At 41.8% G+C, this 24,295-nt stretch overlaps 1 protein-coding gene across 1 annotated transcript; it reads left to right on the plus strand.

Moving 5' to 3' along the window:
* The first annotated feature begins 5,627 nt into the window (after positions 1-5,627).
* Positions 5,628-23,363, plus strand: LOC123771170 (mucin-2). The gene is made up of 12 exons (XM_045763622.2): positions 5,628-5,862; positions 6,340-6,513; positions 6,837-7,010; positions 8,612-9,025; positions 9,222-9,428; positions 12,295-12,386; positions 17,771-17,933; positions 18,604-18,668; positions 19,350-19,461; positions 19,644-19,747; positions 20,633-20,720; positions 20,942-23,363. The coding sequence occupies exons 1-12, from the start codon at positions 5,805-5,807 to the stop codon at positions 21,181-21,183; spliced, it is 1,893 nt and encodes a 630-aa protein (XP_045619578.2). The 5' UTR covers positions 5,628-5,804; the 3' UTR covers positions 21,184-23,363.
* The last annotated feature ends 932 nt before the right edge of the window (positions 23,364-24,295 follow it).

A 24,295-nucleotide genomic window follows, 5' to 3' on the forward strand; every position in this document is an offset into this window, starting at 1 on the left:
ACTGCCGCATTAACATCTGCTGTCTTTCTCGGATGCTGCTGAATACTGCTGAGTTGACAGTATAGGTAATGTGCAGTTGATAACCACATTACACATGCGTCTAACAGATACTTAGAAACTGTGGACTGGTTTCTATTCAAAACAAAACTGCATGAAGAACCCAGCGGGTTTTCTTCCTATTGGGGAGTGTTGTACATGCTACTATGGCGGTGTGTCCACTCACAGGATGAGTGGCGCTGCCCAATAAACACGCCACTCAGGGCAAAATTTAAAAATTAAAGGCAATTAGAAATCGGTACTAGGGAAAGTTTTTGTACTGATGTTGCAAGGAAAACCTAACCTAACCTAACTTTCCTAAGCCAAATACACGCTATCTGAGGCCTAATATAGTACATACATGTACAATACGAGGCCTAGGAATATTTAAGTTTGGTTTTCAGCTTTATTTTGTCGGACTGTAGAGTGAATAGTACCAAATTCTACTATTTAATTACCCATCACGTCTATGAATGTACGATGGTACACAGAGTTATAAAAAGTACTCAATAGGATGATGTAGATAATTCTAATCAAACCACATTTTGGCATATTGTTGAGAGCCTCATACAACCTCCCCCCCCCACCAAAGGTTCCCCCCTCCGGTTAAGAATCCCTTGTATGCTATTTTTTTTTTTATCTTTATTGACTGACTACCAATGTCAAGGGTCACCCTTCAATTTATTACCCCTCGCAACCTCCCCTCGGGAAGAATGTAAACATTGCCGGTTCTGTTCAACGTCACTGTCGCCTACCTATCCCATAGGAAAACAAACTTATTTCTAAGCAAATTAATAGCGAACTTAGTATGTTACATGGACTAAATTGTATTTAATTACTTCGTATATATTTTTTTTATTTCCCCAACGCAAAGTACTGTGAGTGGATAGGTGTGCTGTCTTTGTTCCAAGATGGTGTAATTCAAACAAGGACCCAGATCTTGAGATAATTTCGGGGCTCAGTGTCCCCACGGCCCGGTCCTCGACCAGGTCTCCACCCCCAGGAAGCAACCCGTGACAGCTGACTAACTCCCAGGTACCTATTTACTGCTAGGTAATAGGGGCATAGGGTGAAAGAAACTCTGCCCATTGTTTCTCGCCGGCGTCCGGGATCGAACCCGGGACCACAGGATCACGTGTCCAGCGTGCTGTCCGCTCGGCCACCGGCTCCCGAATTGTGTGTGTTGTATACCACTGTGTGCTCACCTATTCCACTGTGTGCTCACCTATTCCACTGTGTGCTCACCTATTCCACTGTGTGCTCACCTATTCCACTGTGTACTCACTGTGTACTTGTGTGTGTTGGCAGCTAAGCTAAGCTTGCTCTCTCATGTCAAGGAGCTTTCGTTTTTGAATGGCTGGGATTAGGTAGCAAGGTCTGTTTTAAAGTTTCAATCCTAGTCTGTTTTAAGGTGCAAATCCTGAAAGTAATTTGCTGAGATGGCAAGATCGGGCGTCTCGTAGCCTCTTGATAAATTGTTTAAGATTACATTTGACGGGTTGGATAACCAAGAGTCCCGTCTGGCCGGCAGCTTAATCATCTTCAATGGGGGTCCAGCCTCACTGCCTCTGCCTTGTTCTCGACCCCTGAATAACACATTTTTATATACAAGAGTTTTTACATTCTTGTAAAGCCACTATTACGCGTAGCGTTTCGGGCAAGGTCCTTAACCCTAATTTCCCCGGAATACGACCCCGCCGAATCGTTTAACAACCAGGTACCCATTCACTGCTGGGTGAACAGAGGCTACAGTTAAGGATTGGCGCCCGGTCAATCCTCCCCGGCCAGGATTCGAACCCAAGGCAAGGCGCTTGCGAAACGCCAGGCGAGTATCTTACCACTGCGCCACGGAGACTGTGTTCACACGTGTTCTCACAGTTGTTCTCCAAATTATTCACTCATAAATTCATATATTAATAGCTACGCTGACTTCCATACCTTACACACTCCAACACTGGCTGCTAAACTCCAACACTGGCTGTTACACCCTGCACACTCCAGCAATAGTTGTTGAACCCTACACACTCTCCACCATGCCTGCTACACCCTACACACTCTTCTGCCCTTCCTCCTACACCCTACACATACTCGTCTGACTACTTCGCATCTTCTCCTGTACAGGGTAAGGGGAAAAGAGTTCATGAGGCTCACCTCACTTGGTAAACACCTTTAATGGGACAATTTCCCCACTATCTACCCTCCCCTCCACCCATGAAGGGATAAATACATCATGGGGACACTGAGTGTTGTACTGTGTTTATAAACACCCCGTGATTGAAAATTCCTCACTCTCTACCCTCCCCCGTAAAGAGATAAACAACCACTGGGGTCTGACTGGGGTCGTTGGGGTCTCACTGGGGTCGCTGGGGTCTGACTGGGGTCCCACTGTAACACCTGCTACCATTGTAACCCTCTACCTGATACCACTGTACCACTGAAAGTTTATACACTGGTGCTCTTAAGTATATTAAAAACATCATTCATAGCATTCTATAGGTTTTCAATTAAAACTGTTTTGACATGACTTAACTAATGACCAACCTAAGTCAATACACACATACCTTTTTCAAAGCGTTATACGACAAAGAGTGCTGGGAAAACGAGACACCACGAGCGTAGATCTCATCCTGTAACTACACTTATGTAATTACACTTAGGTAATTACACACACAAATATACACACAAAGTTAGAGGGCATGCCACCAGACTAGTCCCAGAACTGAGCGGTATGAGCTACGATGAAAGGCTACGGGAGCTAAACCTCACGTCCCTGAAAGACAGAAGAGTAAGGGGAGACATGATCACCACCTACAAAATTTTCAGAATAATTGACAGCGTGGACAAAGACAAACTATTTATCATGGGTGGAACACGAACATGGGAACACAGGTGGGAACTGAGTACCCAAATGAGGCAGAGACATGAGAAAGTTTTTCAGTGTCAGAGTAGTTAACAACTGGAATGCATGAGGCAGTGATGTGGTGGAGGCTGACTCCATACACAGTTTCAAATGTAGATATGATAGAACCCAGTAGGCTCAGGACCCTGTACACCAGTTGATTGGCAGTTGAGAGGCGGGACCAAACAGGCGAAGCACAATTAAATGAGTACAATTAGGTGAGTACACTCCCCCTCTCCTCTTCCTGCTACAATCCCACATCAGTTACCAGTGTGGCCCTTGTCACCACATACCATGCCTCTTCTCCCTCTTGCTGACCAATGATGGGTCTGACTTCACAAGCCACTCTTTTTAATCTTGTTTGATAAGCTGTTCACTTTATACAGTTAAGCAAGTCTAGCTGTGTCTGGGTACAAGTGACAAGATGAACAAGCGGGTTTTCTTCCTATTGGGGAATGTTATACATGCTGCTATGGCGGTGTGTTCACTCACAGGACGAGTGGCGCTGCCCAATAAACTCGGGTATACCAGCGACCACATCTACTACAATGGTATACCAGAGACCACATCTACTACAATGGTATACCAGCGACCACATCTACTAAAATGTTGTTTGAAGCTGTGGTTGTGCAGACAATATGGGACGCCAAATTGTCGCTATCATTGAGAGTGGCGCCAATTAAATCCGGTTGGGAGGAGAGACTCCGATGTCGCCGACAGCGGCTGAAGAGCGACACTTGGAGGCCTGTGTGTACCGGCCGCCTATTATATGAGGGGCGGCGATACTTCAAGAATTTTTTTTTTTTTTTTTTTTTTTTTTTATTATTTTCTACCACAGACGTGGCCAGACATTTACAATGCTAACCAGCATATATACATTTTCTTCTGTCCTCCATGGACAGGGTTAGAGAAGTGTTAAACATACAGTTCAAGGGTTTATTGAACACTCAACCACAGAAGGTGATTCGGTGCTTTTAAAATGCTAAGCTAACCTACATACGTAAATACAAAGATACACAGATTTACGTACGCCCTACATAAACTATTAGATGTGTCTTTTACATAGTGTCATTAATGTACATACTTCAAGAATTGGTGGACGACCAGAAAGGAGAGGGGTTATGGTCTTGGAGGGCCAGATGACATGTGACCAGATGTGGATTTTGAGTTGAGATTTAGGCAGAAGTGAGAGAAGAGGAGCAGTTCCGTTGTGAAGACCGGTCGGAACAGGTGTCACGGGACCACCTCACCAAGTGATAATGTCTCAGATGGGAGTTGTTGTTATTTTAGATTCAGGGAACAAAAAGTTCCAACTAGCACGGGCTATGGTGAGCCCGTCGTGGACTTACCTGGCACAGGAATGGGGCTGTTACCGGAAGTTAGATGGTAGAAGCCTCTAGTGGAATAGATCACATTCACTCCAAACATCTTCCACTTACGGGCTATTCATGCCCGTGCCCCTTCTTGTGGTGGCTTAATCTTCGTCAATCAATCAATCTTGTGGAATACATGTGTTGTAAGTAGCATATCTGCAGTTACAAGTGACTTAACATAAAATTTGTAAATTTGAAAATTTGAGCGATAAGCGGTGTTATGAGGCTATGAAGGCGGGCGGGGACGCCGGTGTGGGCTCGGGCGGTGCTGAGAAATGTAGGAATTAATATACTGTGTGTATACTTGTAAATATATATATTCCCATTAGTGGAGTAAATGAATATATGCTTGGTAAATGATTATACATAATGAGATGCATGTCAAGAATACAAGTTGAGATATACTGCTTAAACACAATAATATACCGGCGATGATTACTACAAGAGATGCCTTATTTGTGCCCTCTATAATCCTTTTTAGAGCAACTGCTCACAGGATGAGTATGGGGTGCACAATAACCTAGTTGCCTCATGCGGCAACAATCGATCAACGGATCAATAAAACCTGCAGTGACCATTTATTATTTTAGTCCAAAGGTGATAAGCATTTACGACGTGGGTGTAAATTCCTTTCAAAAAAGGTTAAACGCTTCGGAGTGTGGCTATTAACTGGATGAGTAGGCTCCGCGAACAACTGCGTCACGTGTACTGGTAAATCAATATGCCAATTATACTTATACTTAATTATTCCACGAGATCCAGAACGACATGCACTCTGGGCCCGTTGTCGTGCACCTCATGACGAATCATTCAAGTTCATGAGACTTATAAAACGCTCTATAATTCACCCACCTCTTAAACCAGGTTGAATAAAAACGCTTACCTTATTGCGTTTATTTTCGCGTGAGTTAGTTCACCGAACATGAGATTGGACAGCCAGGCTAAATACAGGTGACAACCCAACTAGTCTTATATTATATGACGTTGTGTTGAACACCGGTGTTCCTGTGCAGCGTGAGAAGTAATTTATGGATATTTATTATGATTTGTGTATATAATTGTTGATTGGGTGAGTTCAGGCATGCATCACAGCTGAAATGTATCACGTACCAAATGACATGCATCACACCCCTCCCCTTCCAGCACCGTGCAACTGAAAGCACGTCATATCTTGAAATTGCATTAATTATATGACGCTCGTCACTTTTTGACCAATGTGGGCTCCTCCTTCCTAGCAAACATGACCGTCTAAACGTGGGCCAATTAGCATGAATAAGGCGGTGCAGGGACGAACGAACCAATCATCGCCATGTATAGGAGGAGCAACGGCGAAGCGAACCAATCAGAGACGAGACACGAAGAAAGACCAACATCAAGCAGGCCAATAAGCGGCAAGACGCAAGAGCAGCCGTGCACGTGTTCATTCGCCACACGGGCCTGAGACGTGAGGAAAGTGCTCCACTGTTCAGTCGGGAGCACCATAGAGTTTCTGCACCATGAAGCGGCACCTTTTGTTGCTTGTATTCATCGTCTTGACCTGTGTCCCGGAGAAGGGTATCTATTGATATATTTAATTCTAGAAATTCTAAAGCCAGCATGGATGGAACAGATATTTCCTCTGAATCACAATGTAGATTCGAATTGATTGGCTTTACTGATTTTCTCATTGATATTTCACGTTGTTGTGATTTCATTGTACACATACGAATATGTCGTGGACATATCTACAGGATATAGTGGGACTCACCCCCATTGAGAATCTTGTTTGCTCAGGCATTATGTTTCACGTTACGTCGTCTACCCTTCAGATGGATGGATTTAGCCCTAGTATATACTTTAGATATGTCGTCAACATATTCGTATGTGCTGACGAGGAAAATATATATGTTACTTTCCTAGTGGTTGGGCACCATTCTGTCCCTCCTTTCTATCCGAAATCCTAATCCTCAATCCTTCCAAGTGATATTTCCTGATAATTCCCTTCCCTAGTGCTACATCGTAACATCCGAATGTTCCTCTTTGCTTCCGTAGGATCAACGGGCGCCACTGTTGGTGGATCATGCTCAACTGGCTCTACAGCAGCAGACCCGAACAACCCCAACGGCTACCTGTCGTGTACCACCATGATATGGGTAGCTATGGCCTGTCCTTCCGGCACAACATGGAGCTCGGACCTAAACAAATGTGGCACGCCGCTGACCACTAGTGAGTACTAGGAAGACTTGCTTCATGCATTATAATGGGTTAAATAATGAACTGTGATTTGTTTTAATGATTAATAACTCTTAGCGAATCTCCATTACCAAATATGATAAATAAGAGGGTAGAAATAGCCTAAGCTCTTCTAACCTTTTTGAGATGTATCTTATTGCCTCAATAAACTTGAACTTAAATGTGTTAAATACACAAAAGCGTTTTGAATGTCTTACCTTTACTCTTGGCTGTTAACCCAACTCCATCTTATTTACTAATGTATTTACTTATTCTCCAAATATTGCTTTCCATAACATCTTTCTGGCTTTCCGTAGCGCCCGTGGCCGGGGGATCGTGCACAACCATCGGTACAATGGTGGCCGACTCAACCAGCACGGTACAGTACCTGCTCTGCAGCACCATGTCAAAATGGACCACCATGCCCTGTCCTGTAGGCACTGTGTGGGACACGAGCCTCAACAAGTGTGACTTTCCCGCAACTACCACCAGTAAGTAGCCTCGCTACCGAGACATTTGGGAGGTGGTTGAATAATTGCTGCACACGTAAAGATATAGAGCAGGGCCTGCTGCACACGTAAAGATATAGAACAGGGCCTGCTGCACACGTAAAGATTTTGAGCAGGGCCTGCTGCACACGTAAAGATATAGAGCAGGGCCTGCTGCACACGTAAAGATATAGAACAGGGCCTGCTGCACACGTAAAGGTATAGAGCAGGGCCTGCTGCACACGTAAAGATATAGAACAGGGCCTGCTGCACACGTAAAGATATTGAGCAGGGCTTGCTGCACACGTAAAGATATAGAGCAGGGCCTGCTGCACACGTAAAGATATAGAGCAGGGCCTGCTGCACACGTAAAGATATAGAGCAGGGCCTGCTGTACACGTAAAGATATTGAGCAGGGCTTGCTGCACACGTAAAGATATAGAGCAGGGCCTGCTGCACACGTAAAGATATTGAGCAGGGCCTGCTGCACACGTAAAGATATAGAGCAGGGCCTGCTGCACACGTAAAGATATAGAGCAGGGCCTGCTGCACACGTAAAGATATAGAGCAGGGCCTGCTGCACACGTAAAGATATAGAGCAGGGCCTGCTGCACACGTAAAGATATTGAGCAGGGCTTGCTGCACACGTAAAGATATAGAGCAGGGCCTGCTGCACACGTAAAGATATTGAGCAGGGCTTGCTGCACACGTAAAGATATTGAGCAGGGCCTGCTGCACACGTAAAGATATTGAGCAGGGTTTGCTGCACACGTAAAGATATTGAGCGGGGCCTGCTGCACACGTAAAGATATTGAGCAGGGCCTGCTGCACACGTAAAGATATTGAGCAGGGCCTGCTGCACACGTAAAGATATTGAGCAGGGCCTGCTGCACACGTAAAGATATTGAGCAGGGCCTGCTGCACACGTAAAGATATTGAGCAGGGCCTGCTGCACACGTAAAGATATTGAGCAGGGCTTGCTGCACACGTAAAGATATTGAGCAGGGCCTGCTGCACACGTAAAGATATTGAGCAGGGCCTGCTGCACACGTAAAGATATTGAGCAGGGCCTGCTGCACACGTAAAGATATTGAGCAGGGCTTGCTGCACACGTAAAGATATTGAGCAGGGCCTGCTGCACACGTAAAGATATTGAGCAGGGCCTGCTGCACACGTAAAGATATTGAGCAGGGCTTGCTGCACACGTAAAGATATTGAGCAGGGCTTGCTGCACACGTAACTGACTTGATTGGAATTTGTTTGTTGATGGTTATAGAGTTGGTCAACACTGTCTGCCTCTCTTCTAGTCAACAATACCAGCCAAAGTCCTTCATTAGGCTACTCAAAGTATAGAATTATTTGAATATTTAGATGCCATTCCAATTCTTTTAACGACATATTTATTTATTTTTGCGGTTATTCATGAATTAGCATTTGAAGAATCAGACATCAAGGGTCACTGTTGCATTGAGAGCCATCGAAGTAGAGGCTTTTCTTTCCATCAAGCAGAAATTTTAGTTTGTTTTGCTGTCTTGAAGTTTTCAGGCATCTGTTTTCTTAATTTAATAATTGTTAATGTCACTTTTTTTTTAATTTCTTTGCAGCAACAGCTGCTACTACAACTACTGCTACTGCCACCACTATAATGACTAGAACCACCACTACCACACAAGCACCAACCACCACTACCACCACACAAGCACCAACCACCACCACTACCACACAAGCAACAACCACCACCACTACCACACCAGCACCAACCACCACTACCACACTAGCACCAACCACCACTACCACACCAGCACCAACTACCACCACCACTACCACTCAAGCCCCAACCACCACTACCACACAAGCACCCACCACGACAGCTGTACCAGCAGCGACGTTGACTCAGGTTGGGACTGGAGCTTGGGTATGGATATGCAATAACTCAGCCCAAGCTTGGGCACCCAACATCACCGCAGTCCTCACATACCCAGGCGGACCCTCCTGGGCATCTCCTGGCTTTTGTAATGGTAAGTTTTTGTTTTATTATATTTTCAAGAGGCAATAGGCTACTTTACGAGCCTCCGTTCTTTTGTGTGCGTTCGTGTTAATACTAGATAATTTTACGCATGGTAATTTATCCATGTGTCGCCTATAGCGACAAATTTTAAACAAACCTAGCCTAGTTAAACCTGTTAGTGTTTTATGTATCTATTGTTGCGTCAGTAAGCAACACTGTGAGCTGCTCCGGTCCTGCGCCAGCACTTGACCCCAACGCCAGCATGGTGAAGAACTTCACGTTGAGTACCGGTACCGTCTATGTTGTGTACTGGGAGTGTATGGACGGGTGGCAGACGGCGTCTGGGGCGCCCGGCGGCCTCGTGCAGTGTACAGGCAGCACTTGGGTCACCACTAATGACACTTGTGTTAAGGGTGAGTTGCTGGCACAGTTTATATATTTATATACAAGAACATACATTGGGGGGTTTAGTCTCCGGGGGTCGGGTCGGGGAGCTTCATGCTCTTCTCCGGCGCAGGGGTTTCTGCTCTTTCGGTCGTGGCGATCGGTTTGTACATTGTACATAGCAATGATGAATTTACATTCTTGTAAAGCCACTAGCACGCTTCGGGCAAAAGTTCCCAAGTTCATGAGGAACCTTGGGTGGTTGGTGTAGAGGAAAGTTTGCTTACAGTAGCCTCAAGTTTTTTTTTTCGATCGCTGCTAACTTTGAAGCAAACTGTATAAGTTCACTGGTAACGTGACATGGTAGTTGTAATGGGTCGTAGTAAATCCTTTAAAATTCATCTACTGGTATTAACAATTTTGTAATCTACACCAAATATTTTATTTATACTATACAATTATATTCATTATAATAGATATCTTCTCAAGGCCTTTGGACAAAACTATTTAAAGAGCATTTAGAATGGTTTCACCTTAACTACTTAAATTATTATTGTTAGTGTGGTACATGACAATTGGCCAGCTTATGGATCGTGTAATGGAGATTTCACAGTGCTGAGGCTACTGTGTTCCTGCCCATGGGGGTGTAGTGCCTGCCTGCACTACCACACATTTTAGAATTTGTGAGGTCATGCACAGTAACAAACGTCTTTTTTCTAGCTCATAAATTTGCATAGTTCTCAATAACAGTCACAGTATTACCATGTCACTGGCATAGCAAAACAATCTCACAGTATTTGTATCACCGTGACACGTCCGAACTTGGATAAATATTAACAACTTGGACAAAAGACCACTTTCAAAGACTATAATTCCAGTGAGACCCATTCTTGTGTATGCTGCGCCTGCCAGTGAGACCCATTCTTGTGTATGCTGCGCCTGCCAGTGAGACCCATTCTTGTGTATGCTGCGCCTGCCAGTGAGACCCATTCTTGTGTATGCTGCGCCTGCACGGAACCCTTTACACAAAGAAACACAAAAGAAAACCAAGGAACATCAATAGACATGCAACAATTAAGACTCGTGCCAGAATTGTGAAGAAAGACTCGGGGAACTGGAGCTCACTACACCGGGCGAAAAAAAAGGGATAGGGCAGACATGATAACGACATACGAGATACTAAGGAGAAATGACCAAGTAGAACAGTGATGTCATAAAGAATGTGACCAGGACCAACCTAACCTCTACACAAACCTCTGGAATAATAACTTATAGTTCAACAGACCACTACCCACCATTTCTTCTTCTAAAAAGCGGCAAAATACTTCTTATCAGTGCCTGGGGATCTACAATCTAAAATTACCTTTGATCCCTAATTACTCAACATAAATCAGCGAATGAACCAGTGAGCATCACACGAGGAACAAATATCTTTTCATTTTAATTATTTCCAAGAGGGCGACTTAACCAAAGCAGAAACGCTCTGCAAATCAAAAGATCCTAAACTGTGGAATGACCTCCCTAAGGAATTTTAAAATTGTGCTCCGCCCGCCCAGTTTAAAATGGAAACTAAGAACTACGTTATTCACTTGATGTAACTAGTTTTCCCTCACTACCTCTCTTCACCCATGTCAACCTGTATTTTGCTGTTATTTTGTCCTTAAATTCTTAATTACTACATATATACTGTTACTATATACTGCTTTTCGAAATGTCATAACAAATGGTATGTAATTTTTTTCTAAGTGTCATCTACAATTTTAAAATTAATAACATGTAAACGGCTGTTTACATGTCTCCTGTATAATTGTCAATTATTTTCAGATCTTGCCACAATTCATAAATGTTACAATTTCTCATTTAATGTTAAGTATCACTCAATAACACATGTTCTTTTTCTCCTGTTTCTTTCCATTATGCCTTCATTAACAGTTGTATATCATGTGCTAACTGTCTCTAAGAATGCTTATGTTAGTTTACTTCTTGTATAGTATTAAGCATTTACCTGAACAAAACTTTCTACACAGTTGAGGTAGACTGAATATTTCGCTAAACCCTACTGACATATTTTAAGTTCTGGCAGAAACGCCATAACTTACTGGTCTTATTAATAAAGATGCATACTCTATAACAATTATTAAACCATTGTATATTATTCTTTAGTATATATATTTTTTAAATAACCTAAAGTTATTATTGCTATTATTATAAACGTTAGTCCTGAACATGTTCAGTACTAAAGTAAACTCAAGAGTTTAAAATCAGGGAACCACCTTACCGATGACCTTTCTATTGGTCTCAAAATATATCTTCAAAATGTGAATAATCTAATATATACTTACTATGTAAACTGAAATAAGGTAGTATTGTAAGCAACATTTTCTTCACAATATATGTCTTGCAGTCATATTGGTATGATTATTGGTGTATGCTTTTTTAATTGTAATTCATAGGCTATGTAAACTACCGTAGCCTTATCTTATATTCGGTCCAAAACAAGTCTCATCACTACTTGTTAGCTTAAAGGGTTTCTTCCGGGTGGACACCTGTTCAGTGCAGCTACAGTTGTAACAATTTGTATAAATCATTTACGAATAGAATTTAATCAATGACTGGTGACACATGAGTGACACATGGCTTTACCTGTGATAGTTCTAAACTAGGTATTAGGTTAGGTTCAGAGTTCGAGTTAGATACCTTAGATACTGCGGGATATTGCCAGAAAAATGTATAAAATTACTGATCGATGTCTCTCCTTGCTCCTTCTCCCCTCTTCCACTGTCCGTGCCACTCTTCCTCCTCCCCGTGCTCTGTCCTTTCTTTTCGCTCAACGCTCCTTTTCCATCCCCCCCCCCCCCACCCATCTCTTTCCATGGTGTGGGTGGTGGTGTGTAGTACCACGGGACTGCTCTGAGGTCGCTGCCAGCAACCTGACTAACATGAATGGTCAGATATACAATATCAGGCCCAGCAACACCACTATTACCGTGAGTACCCACCAAACATTACTTTTGTCCTATGTTCATTACAACAAAACATTCTATGCTTGCGTGCTTGCTTGCGTGCTCGTGCTCTCGCTAGCTAGCTCGCTCTCGCGCTCTCGCGCTCTCGCGCTCTCGCGCTCTCGCTCTCTCTCTCTCTCTCTCTCTCTCTCTCTCTCTCTCTCTCTCTCTCTCTCTCTCTCTCTCTCTCTCTCTCTCTCTCTCTCTCTCTCTCTCTCTCTCTCTCTCTCTCTCTCTCTCTCTCTCTCTCTCTCTCTCTCTCTCTCTCTCTCTCTCTCTCTCTCTCTCTCTCTCTCTCTCTCTGTGTAAATTTATGCTTCACCAAATGCTAAATAATATGCTTTTTTTGAGTTTGATCAATGCAAGCACCAATGCGTTTGGAAGGTGGGGAGTCGGTGCATTAAATATGTAACAACTTAGTTCTTTAATGGTGAGGCTCTGTTGCCATTTGTCGTGGCGTCAGAAGTGTAACTACCCTGATGTTTCTAAGATTAGCCTCCTTCAGCCAACTCCATCGGCTCTAGTGCTTTAGGACACCAACAAGGTCACAAACACTAGCCCCCCCAGCCAATGTACTGACAACCCAACATAACACACACGCAAACAAACAACACATACAAAAATGTCAACCCATGGTGGACAGGCCACCGAACTTTCAAACCTCCTCTCTCTCTACACCCACATCCTCTTCCTGAATTTCATCTCCCCATCCCTCTACCTCCCCCATCCTTTCCATTCCCTATGGACATCAAAGCAAAGCTCTGTTGAAGACATTAGTGGTATTAGTGGCCTAGTGGTATTTGTGGGGGGTGGAGCTTCGGCTCTTTCGTCCCGCCTCTCGACCATCAATCAACTGGTTTACAGGTTCCTGAGGCTATCGAGCTCATTAATATCTACATTTGAAACTGTCTGGAGTCTGCCTCCGCCACACCACTTCCTCGTGGAGGTAAAAGTGTGAGACTGTTGAAGACACTAGTGGAGGTGGAATTGAACCTAGGGTGACACTTGGTAGCATGCTTTCATGTTTGGTGTTGGGTTTAAGGCCTCGTAACCTTAGGGGGGGTTTGTATGACCACCTTAGTAGCCTAATGACTGTCTAATATAATTTGTCGTGAACATTAGTCAAGAATTATCTAAGACTAACGTAAACCCACAGTGTAAAAACACCGACAAATGAGCTACGTTTCTCGTGTAAATAAATTCCTTGTCCGGAACATGCAATTTGAAAATACATTATAATATTGAGGTACTTGTACTCACAAAGAGTGAAAATTTAATGATCCTGGAAATGTTGAGTTGCAGCAGTTTAGAAGAAAACGGTTCAGTATACGTCGGTCACTGCATATATTTTATTCTTATTGTCTACTACATATATAATGAATTCATACCGGACCTTGACACACACACACACACACACACAACCGGTGGCCGAGCGGACAGCACGTTGTACACGTGATCCTGTGGTCCCGGGTTCGATCCCGGGCGCCGGCGAAAAACGATGGGCCGAGTTTCTCTTGTAACGGGGGGTGGGGGAAATAGCTCTATCTTGTCCATTATTCCACCCCCCAGTTAACTAACGAGGCCGGGGGAAACAGCTCTCTCTAGTTCGTTATCCCGTCCCCAGTTAGCTAACTATTCTAGAGCACCTCCAGAGTTCCTAAGGCAACCTCTCTCGTTCAACACCTTGTAACCTAGGTATTTGACTACCTAGGTGCTAAGACTACAAGGCGCCGTAACTGGATCAGCTACCCGAAACTCTAGAGAGAACTCTAGAATACATTTCTAGAGTTCCTAATAGCTAACTCCGCCCACAAGTAGATAGCCTCCGGCTCTCTACCAAGCCACTCCTTAAACGTCGGCATGTTTGAAGGCTACCAGGCTCCAATTATGAGATTAGTAGAAGTAAGGTGAAATTCGCATGATCTGACCTCAGGTCACTTGGGGTCATTAACTCTTAGAGGTGTGAAACTCAGGCCGACCAAGCTGGCGCCTTCCCCAATCCTTGTCTGTAACTCATGTACTATATATATTTTAAATAAACTAAACCAAACACTTTTACAGTGTTACACTCTCACCCTATGCCCCTGTTACCTAGCAGTAAAAATAGGTACCTGGGAGTTAGTCAGCTGTCACGGGCTGCTTCCTGGGGTGTGTGTTTGGTGTGGAAAAAAAAGTAGTAGAAACAGTTGATTGACAGTTGAGAGGCGGGCCGAAAGAGCAGAGCTCAATCCCCGCAATCACAACTAGGTGAATACCTATAACCCTCCACCAAATGACAGAAGACCCAGACAGGAATATAATAGAAACCACATGGCTATCATTAACATAACAGAGAGCAGCTTTTGTCACTAACAGGAACGGATCCAGACTACTAATCGTGGGAAACTTCAACCACGGGAAGATAGATTGGGAGAACTGAGACCCACATGGCGGACCAGACACTTGGTGAGCTAAGCTGCTGGACGTGGCAACAAGAAACTTTCTAAGCTAACACATCAAAGGACCGACAAGAATGAGAAAAGACGAACCAGCAATGTTTGATCTGATATTCACCCTGAATAAGTCGGATATAAACGAAGTTAAGTTGGAAGCACCCTTAGGAATGATTGAACACAGTGTATTGATCTTTGAGTACCTGGTAGAGCTAGGAATAATCCCCCCCCCCTCCCAAAAAAAAGAACTAGAAAACAAGGGGCTGACATATCGAAAAGGAAATTATGAGATGAGAAAATTCCTAAGAGAAACACCATGGGACACAACTCAGAACTAAAACCGTACAAGACATGATGGACTATGTTACCCAAAAGTGTCAGGAGGCAGAAAATTGGTTTATTCCGGCCCAACTGAAAAAAAATGAGAAGCAAAAGAAGATTCCATGCTTTAATAGAACATGTATGGAAGCAAAGCAAAGGAACAAAAGTGCGTGGAGGAACTTCCGAAATAACAGGAACAGCAGAAAGCAGAGATAGATACCAGAGAGCCAGGAATTAGTATGTCAGTATGAGAAGAGAAGCTGAGAGACATTATGAAAATCATATAGCAAATAAAGTCAAGACCAAACCAAAACTGCTCCACAGCCACATCAAGAGAAAACCAACAGTGAAAGAACAGGTGATGAAACTTAAAACTGGTGAGGACAGGTACACAGAGAATGACAAAGAGGTATGTGAAGAACTCAACAAGAAATTCCAGGTCTTCACAGTAGAACGAGGTGAAGTCCTTGAGCTAAGAGAGGTGGCAGTAAACCAGGATGCCTTGGAAGGGTTCGAAATTACCAGAAATGAGGTTGAGAGGAATCTGTTGGATCTGGACGTGAGAAAGGCTGTTGGTCCGGACGGAATCTCACCATGGGTATTGAAAGAGTGTGCAGAAGTACTTTGCTTGCCACTCTCTATGATGTATAGTAAGTCATAAGAAAAGACGCTCGAGTCTCAGTTACATTAAATAATTATTTTAAAGCTTCTTCCTTAGGTTTGCTGATGACAATAATCAAATAGTAATGCTATTAATCAAACTTGAAATAACTTTGTTTGTACCCATTCACTTATGTCTAGAAGCCGTTGCTGAGAAACAAAAGATATACAAAGATAAAAATCATCATAGAAACGCATTCCAGGATTTGTATTAACGTGATATATATCAATGAGAAAATCCACCAGGACTAGTGGATTTGTGAAATTTCTGAAGTTGGGGCGGCGTAGGGTGTGGGGCCACTCTACCCTCCCACCAGAGTGCTTGTGGGTCATAGGTACAAACTTGGACTGGCTTCAGTAGGGACCTCCAGACTTCCTGTGATTTCAGTAGAGATCCGGTTGTAAGACTTTTACTAGTCAGTAGTGGTCTAGTGGTAGAGTACGCGACTGGCAATGCTGAGGTCGTAGGTTCGCGCCAACCTATCCTAGTGGATTTTCTCACTACCAGCAACACTTCTTACCACCGGCAACACCTATACCACCACCACCAGTAACACCAACCATCACACTTTGTTTACCTTAACAACCTCAAGCAACAGATTTTGACGCAAAGGTCTTTATAAATACGAAGTTAACTTGTTATTGATGTCACTTTTTATGCTTTCAACGATGTTTTTTGCATATTGCTAAGTGTAACTTAACGTGTTGTAATATTGCAACCGACATTTAACACGCTGGAATATCAGAACGCCGGGGGACTGCTTTACATATATGTGTATATATGTAATAACCGGCTGTTCATTATTTTGTGATAAGCCTATTTATGTTTACTGTTTGAACATTTAACACTTGAACATGAACAACAGTTTATTGTATGTTCTGTACTTGGAAGGTTACCCGGTGGTGTCAGGGACAGTCTGTCTGTCTCTCCCACACGCCACACATCTTTTTTTTCTCTCTCCTCACATCACCCCCCTCTCTTTCCCCTCATTACCCCCTCTTCCCACCCCGTCTCCACCTTCTCATCTACATTCTCCCCTTCTCCCCACCCTCCCCCTCTCATCCCTAGCTCCCTACTTTCAACCTCTTCCCTCCAACCTCAAATAGGTTGAGGTTGGAGGGGCCTCAACCTGTTTGACTTATATATAAATGGACATTTCCATTTATATATATATAGAAGGGGTACCCGGCTTTGAAAGGGTCTCTTTCCCCTCCTACCACCCTCTTCACCCCATCTCCCTCTTGGCCCCTCATCTCGTCCTATTCCTCCCCCACATTTTTCCCTCTCTCCCCCATTCTCTCAGAAAATATACTTTTGCAATCATTGGGAATCCTAGAGGAATCACATCAAATATTTCGTGTTTCACTTAATGAAAATCATCTGAGGGTGTCTGTAAATGCTAAAATTTCTTAAAACATTTAACTTAGGCCGGTGGGAGCCGGTCGGCCGAGCGGACAGCACACTGGACTTGTGATCCTGTGGTCCCGGGGTCGATCCCGGGCGCCGGCGAGAAACAATGGGCAGAGTTTCTTTCCACCCTATGCCCCTGTTACCTAGCAGTTAAATAGGTACCTGGGTGTTAGTCAGCTGTCACGGGCTGCTTCCTGGGGGTGGAGGCCTGGTCGAGGACCGGGCCGCGGGGACACTAAAGCCCCGAAATCATCTCAAGATAACCTCAAGATAGGCCAACCCGGATGTGTCCATGTTTTACCACAGACCGTTCCCCCTGCAAATTTGTGAGAGGCTTTGATTAACGAGCGGCTGGATTTGAATTTATTTGGCGGCTGGATTTGAATTTATTTGGCGGCTGAATTAACGAGCATTTGGCCTTTCCTGCTAATGATATCAGATTACTAGTCGATTGATGATGATAGTTACTACCTAGCTTGTAACTTTGGGTAATAGTTATCATCTTTTATGGTGTCAGAAATAAAGTGCTACATACCGTGTTTCAGGCGATGTGTGACCTTACTACAATGGTGGAGGGAGCCGACGGGGGCTGGACCTTAATACTACGACACCAGAGCCAGGTTCAAGACCTCTATCTTACACCCCAGCAATATATGGAGGTCGTCGGGAAGCCCAGTAATAATATCACGGACCCGTCTTATTTTATAGGTCAGTTCCGGTTTCATGTGTGTCATGAGTTGGAATTTTAGATCACACTAGAATGTTTTTTATTGACGTAGGTGGATACAGATGAAGTCTGACTCTTGTTAGCAGACTTAGAGCTTTCCCTTCCTTTTACATAACTTATGTTAAGTCTTAGCCCGCTAGTTCTCCAGGAAAGACAACTCGCCAATTGGTTTAAGAATGAGAAAAATAGTGATGGAGTTCAGGAGAATAGAAGAAAGGGAAGAGATGAAATGATGAAGGCAAATTACGCTACAAAGATTGGTTTTTAGAAAAGTAACTATATATGATATATATTATATGAATGAAAGTTGAGTAGAGCTAATTGTTTTTACATTTCCATGTGCTAATTAAAGACAGCAACCAACTTATTTACACCGACATATGGGTCAAATAATTAAAAAATGTTCAGGCATTCTATCAAAACCTGCATTACTACTCAATGTTTTGATTACTTTCCCCCATTCTTGCTACTGCTGAACTGAATTGAATTTTAACATTTTAAAATTTGAGAATATTGATCAGGATAAATGGGGGAGGACCTTTGACAAGCCACCGGCTTTCTGTCCTCGTCGAGGCCGCTAGAAAAATAGTGACCTTCAAGTGAGTTCAGGTAAATAAACATACTTAATTTTGTGCCTTTTATATATTGCAGGTCTGCAGAACCTTGAAGGTCTTAACTGGAGACAGAATGGCAGCCAAGAACCTCTAGTTTTCAAAGTAAGTTTTATGTCAAGTTCAAGTAGTTTTATGTTGATTGAAAGTTAAGGGTGCTGAGGCTGACTTAACTGTTGAAGCAGTGTGCACAACTCCTAACAGAGATGTTACTTTAATTTAACGTTAACCTTAGAAATTTAATATTTCTTAAAGTTTCAAGAAATTTAAAAATATTTCTTTAAGTTTGTTGCTTAAATATAAGCAACTTAAAAAAATCAATTAATATATCCTATCAGGTGATTTTAATATTGACCTCTACCAGCTTGATAACTCTTTAAGTTGCTAGTTTCCTTAATTGTACAAATTATACCCTTTTTTGTTTGAAGTCCACTACGGGCTCACCATAGCCCGTGCTACTTGGAACTTTTTGTTCCAGGTAGCTAATCTTAAACAACAACATGTTACCCTTGCTGGTCACCAAACCCTTGATCACCAACCCTACAAGAATTACTAAACCGACTGCCTCTACTCTTGAATGGTCTAAAATATCAGAAAAGCTAATCTACAAGCAGCTCTGATATCTAGCAAAACATAATATACTTAGCTCTTGCCAGTATCATCATTAACATTCAATTAATCATCTTCAGTCACAACCTACGAAGCTTGTAATTGAGGATATAGCACTGAATAATGAAATTGGTGTTTAGTAGGGTTACTAATGTTGTGTACACGTATTGACCACAGTTTGTACTGGAGGACGTGAATGCTGTATTGACCAGTACTGCCTGTGGCCCCATAGTCATTACTCCCAGCAACTACACCCTCCAAAGCGTCGGCCAGTGTCTGGGAAATGCTAGTAAGAAGACTTTAAAGTCTATACTCTATTTCTTACTTCTAAAATTTGATTTTAAATTCCCCTAAGCAACAAAAATTCTTAAATTCCCCTAAGGAAATTTTGTTTTCTTAAATTTCACTATAAATATTATTATACGAATAAGGTATTTATGGTAATAATGTATATCTAATAATCCATTGCAGGTGATCAAGTATCTGGTAGTGTGGGGAGCAGCTTCTGCAATAATACATCAAGCAGCGGCCCATGCTGGTGGTGTAGTGGTGCTAACTCCTCCACTTGTCAAAATGTGAGTTATCTTTCGACATTTTTTCAAATCTCGTGTTCGTATCTCAATAATACCAGCACCTGTACTGTTGCTGTGCCTGAAACATCCATCACAATCATGTAGAACATGCATGAGCACGGACATATAGCCTCTTCTGAACCAGCCTCTGATATTATGTAATTACATATAGGTTGTAAACTTAAGCTAGTGATTATCAGAACACTAAACTAAGTTGGAATTATCAGGTTTTAAATTTAGTAATTACCAGGTTTCAATTTAGTAAAACTAGCGATTATCAAAAAGATTGTAAACTAGTCGAAGACAGCACTCATCACCTGTACTAAAATATTTGAATACGTTAATTAAGTTACTGCACATCCTCTCAAGTGTACCTTACATCTATAAAACTCTGCACTGTAATGCTAATCCTGACCTTAAGTGTTTCCTAGAGGGCTGTAACAGAATCCATGAGTACCACACGAGAAACATATATTTCTAATATTCCAAGCATGATATTTAACCATAGCAGAAATGCTCTGCAAATCAAGGGGTCCCATACTATGGAATAAACTCCAAAATGAAATTAAAAGGTGGTTGTTCTCTCAACTAGTTTAAAGGGAAACTTAAAAACTACCTAATGAACTGTATGTAACCAACCTTACTCCCCTCTCCATAGCCTACGTTTGCTCTTATTATGATAATTTATTTATTTATAACTTATTTATGAAAGAGTTCATAAATCAACTCTCTTTAATCTAATATATACTAATCTCAGAGCAAGTGTTGAAATATTGAAACACTCATAAATCAGCATTGATTTATGAAAGAGTTCAGCATACACATGACTGTGTGTGTGTTCACCTGTGACTGATGACTCTTGATGACTTGTGTGGTTTTGTTGTTCAGGGCTTGCTAACATCTGCATCACCAGTGTGGGGGTCCAGCACTCTCAAGAGTGTAATGGTATGGGCTAGGCCCCTTTCCTACATACCAGGTAAGCCTATACATTTTTTCCTTTATATAACTCCATTTCTTCTCATAAGTTCTGTTGTGATTATTTAATCTCAATCCACATGGCTTCCAATTTTGTTTGAAAACTTATTTAATGCAGTTCACTTTTGTCATGTTTGTCCAGAATGGACAGAATAAGGGTCATTAAGATGAGACCCTTTGCTTTCTTTGTTCATTCTAATGTTCTCATGTTCCGTAACACAGGATGCCAAACAGCACCACAGGTGTCACTAGCGACCACGGACTGGCAGTCCAGAGTGTGGAAGGTTGGTGATACAGTGACTGCAACTTGCATGGGTGGCTTCGCGAGCAGTGCTGGTAACGTCACCTTCCCTGTAACGTGCACGCTCGTTGGCTGGCAACAAGTAGTGTGTGTTAGAGGCAAGTATAGTATACCATTTTATTATTCTTTGTATTCAAAGTATATATGTTGTCCTGATATATAGTGGATGTACTTTATATGTCAAACCTAATTGCCATAATAACCTCACAACTAATCCTTAGTAGGCTAGTAAGCAATTATAAAAAGTGTAAAGCCAGTATGGCCGTTTTTATGTATAATCTCGCATTGTTGGGGAAAAGGGGCCCTGATAGACTTGTTAAGCCTGACCCTAGGCAAGACTTGGGGAGTCGAAGAACTCCATAAACCCTCTCCAGGTATGCTCCAGGAATGGTTGATGTTAAAGGAGTCAGATTTGCCTTGGACCTTATCGAGGGACGTGATGAATAGAAACCGCAGACAAGCATAATTTCCGATCATCCTGTAAATCAGTACATTCCACCAGATGAGTGACTATAAGCAGAACAATGTTGTTGCAACAGTAAGATGGAGGATTTTTTGTTCTATAATATGTCCAGAGGTTAATTTTGTGTAGTCAATACATAACCAAGACAGTCATTTCCTATTTTGACGACAGAAGGAAAGGTATGGGTGATGGGTTGCATTTGGTAGTACTGCATGCAATTTATTACTCACAGTAATTTAATTATAATTCATTTTGTCTGGGACAAGCAGCCTGTGTATGTACAGTATATGTACATCCATACACAGTACTACCAGTACATACACAGTACAGCCCTGTGTATATACTGGTAGTATCGAGGTCTCCCCCCCCCCTCTACAAGGTCGAACTTTTGAACCTTCCCAGGATGCAACCCACAACATTTGCCTAACTCCTGGGTACCTGTTTACTGCTAGATGAACAGTTGCATGAGGTGAAAGGAAACTTGTCCAGCCCAAACTCCTTGATTGCGAGTCGAGGACACAGATCACTGCGCTACAGAACCCATCTACACTACCAAACGATCACAAAAGTCATTGACTGTGGCTCGGAGCATATAAAATTGCATAAAGATCTGCAACAAAAATACTTGTCTATGGCGAAAAATGTCTTATACAAAGGATATACAGAATCAGGAAGCACATAAGGGGATGAATCGGCTTGATCCATCAGCAGATTTTGACTCGCTGTAAACAAAGCAATATAGTGTGAAAGTCAGCGAAATTTGTACAGGGAAAAGGAGTTTCAGAACTGATGGTGGGGGAGGGGTAGTACAAGTCTTCACTTGAAGGGGTTAGGACTTGGAAATGTTTAACAATCAAGACTTTCAATGGGGAGTAACATAGGCACTATTACAGGAAAAGTTAGCCAAGTATGGGACATAGGACTCTTAAAGGTGCATTCGTCAAATTAGCACAGTGAAAAATCTTGTATATTTAACAAAAACTAGGTTTACTATATATTAATAGGTTTTAACATTTCTATCTTTCTCTACATACAGATTGTAATTAAGCCTAATTACAATCTATTGTAATTAGAAGGTATAGAAGACGATTGTACAAAACAAATCAGTATATATTAGATCATTTCATTTTATGACTGGAAAAAGTTATCCAATAATTACACCTACAGATATTTTTTTAATAATGAAGTAAAAAAATACTGTATTGTTTCATTTTTTTTTTTACAGTTTCATAAAATATACTGCATGAATATACTATACATGATAGTACTGTATTAAACAATACAGTAAATGTAAATTTGTTAATATTTGTTGCAAGGGAATGCGTGCAGCGGGTGAATGATGAATGTATCTTTTATATATGAACTAAATTGTTATATTTGAAGTAAACTGTTATATTTATAACATGTATTATCTTTTACAGCATTGCAAATTTTTGTATTATGAAACTAAATATATTGTAAATTCTGTTAAAGTAGATTATTTGTAATTAAAACAACTCAGTTTGTTTTAATCTGAAAGTAAAAAGATGGTATAATGCAGTTTAATTTTCATCAGAGATAGCTTCAAGCATATTATTTTACATTTACTATCTTGATATACAAACTTTAATTAGATAAATTTATATTAAATTTCATCGAGTGGTGTGGCGTAACTTATGTGGCGTAAAATTCTAGATTTGCTCTTCATTCTTATAAAAAACTAATAAATTATACTAGTATCTATTTGTATTTTATCTCATTAATATAATATTTTTAAAAGTATATTTACCATTAAATACGAACTTTATGCATCAAATTTCTTGTATCCATGGGCGTATGTAGCATTGAAATTACTTATCAGACAAAATACAGTAACAATAAAGCATATGATTTTAAATTTGTATTTGAATTTTGACTTGCTTCTTTGCCAGAGTATTGACCATATTACATCTATCCGGCTAGATTATCTATGCCATCAATTTCATGAAAATGGTAAACATAGCTCATTGTTCCTAAACATATTCTAATATATCACCATAAAGTGTATCACAATATACACAGCAGATTTTTTCACATCTCGTGATTCTAATTATACATTGAACACACCTAGCCATTTATCAGAGGGCCACCATCTGTTCAGCGGCCATGATGAGGCACAGGAGTAATTATCAAAAGGCAGCACCATGCTGGGGAAGCTTTGTAGCACCATCAAAGTCACAGGATATTCAAAGGGCGTCAAATATCACTTAAGTTAGCCAATACGAGAACACATGTGCACAAGGCAAGTGATATATCAAAGGTATCAGATTCACCAAGAATTCAATCAAGGGACTGTGTGCTCTTTAAGACTGCAAGACACGAACGTCTTCAAAATCAGGATTTTCAACAAAGAGATACACGACTGTATGAGGAACAATGCAGTTTTGATCATAAGGAGAAGAGCAGCATTCCATTAAGTGCCCGTAAGATAAGTGTGTTTATGAACATATGTAAGTTAAATGTGTTACTCATTAGGTAGAAAGTTAGGTAGAGATTCAATTGTATAAATCTCTGGTGCACCCCCATTTAGATTACTGTATCTAAGCATGAAGACCTCATCTTCAGAAGGATATGGCTGCTCTGGTGAAAGTGCAACACCAGGCAACAAGTCATTCCAGAGCCAAGTCAACTCCTGTATCAGGAAAGGTTGAGGGCCACGGGGCTAACAACACTACACACAAGGCATGACAGGGCGGATCTTATTGAAACGTTTAAAATACTGAACACATTGGAGGATGTTGATCTGAAAAGTTTCTTCAAAAGGTCAGATGTAACACAGACAAGGAACAATGGT

The sequence above is a fragment of the Procambarus clarkii genome, chromosome 65 (genome assembly GCF_040958095.1).
Source record: "Procambarus clarkii isolate CNS0578487 chromosome 65, FALCON_Pclarkii_2.0, whole genome shotgun sequence".
NCBI classification, from domain to species: Eukaryota; Metazoa; Arthropoda; class Malacostraca; order Decapoda; family Cambaridae; genus Procambarus; species Procambarus clarkii.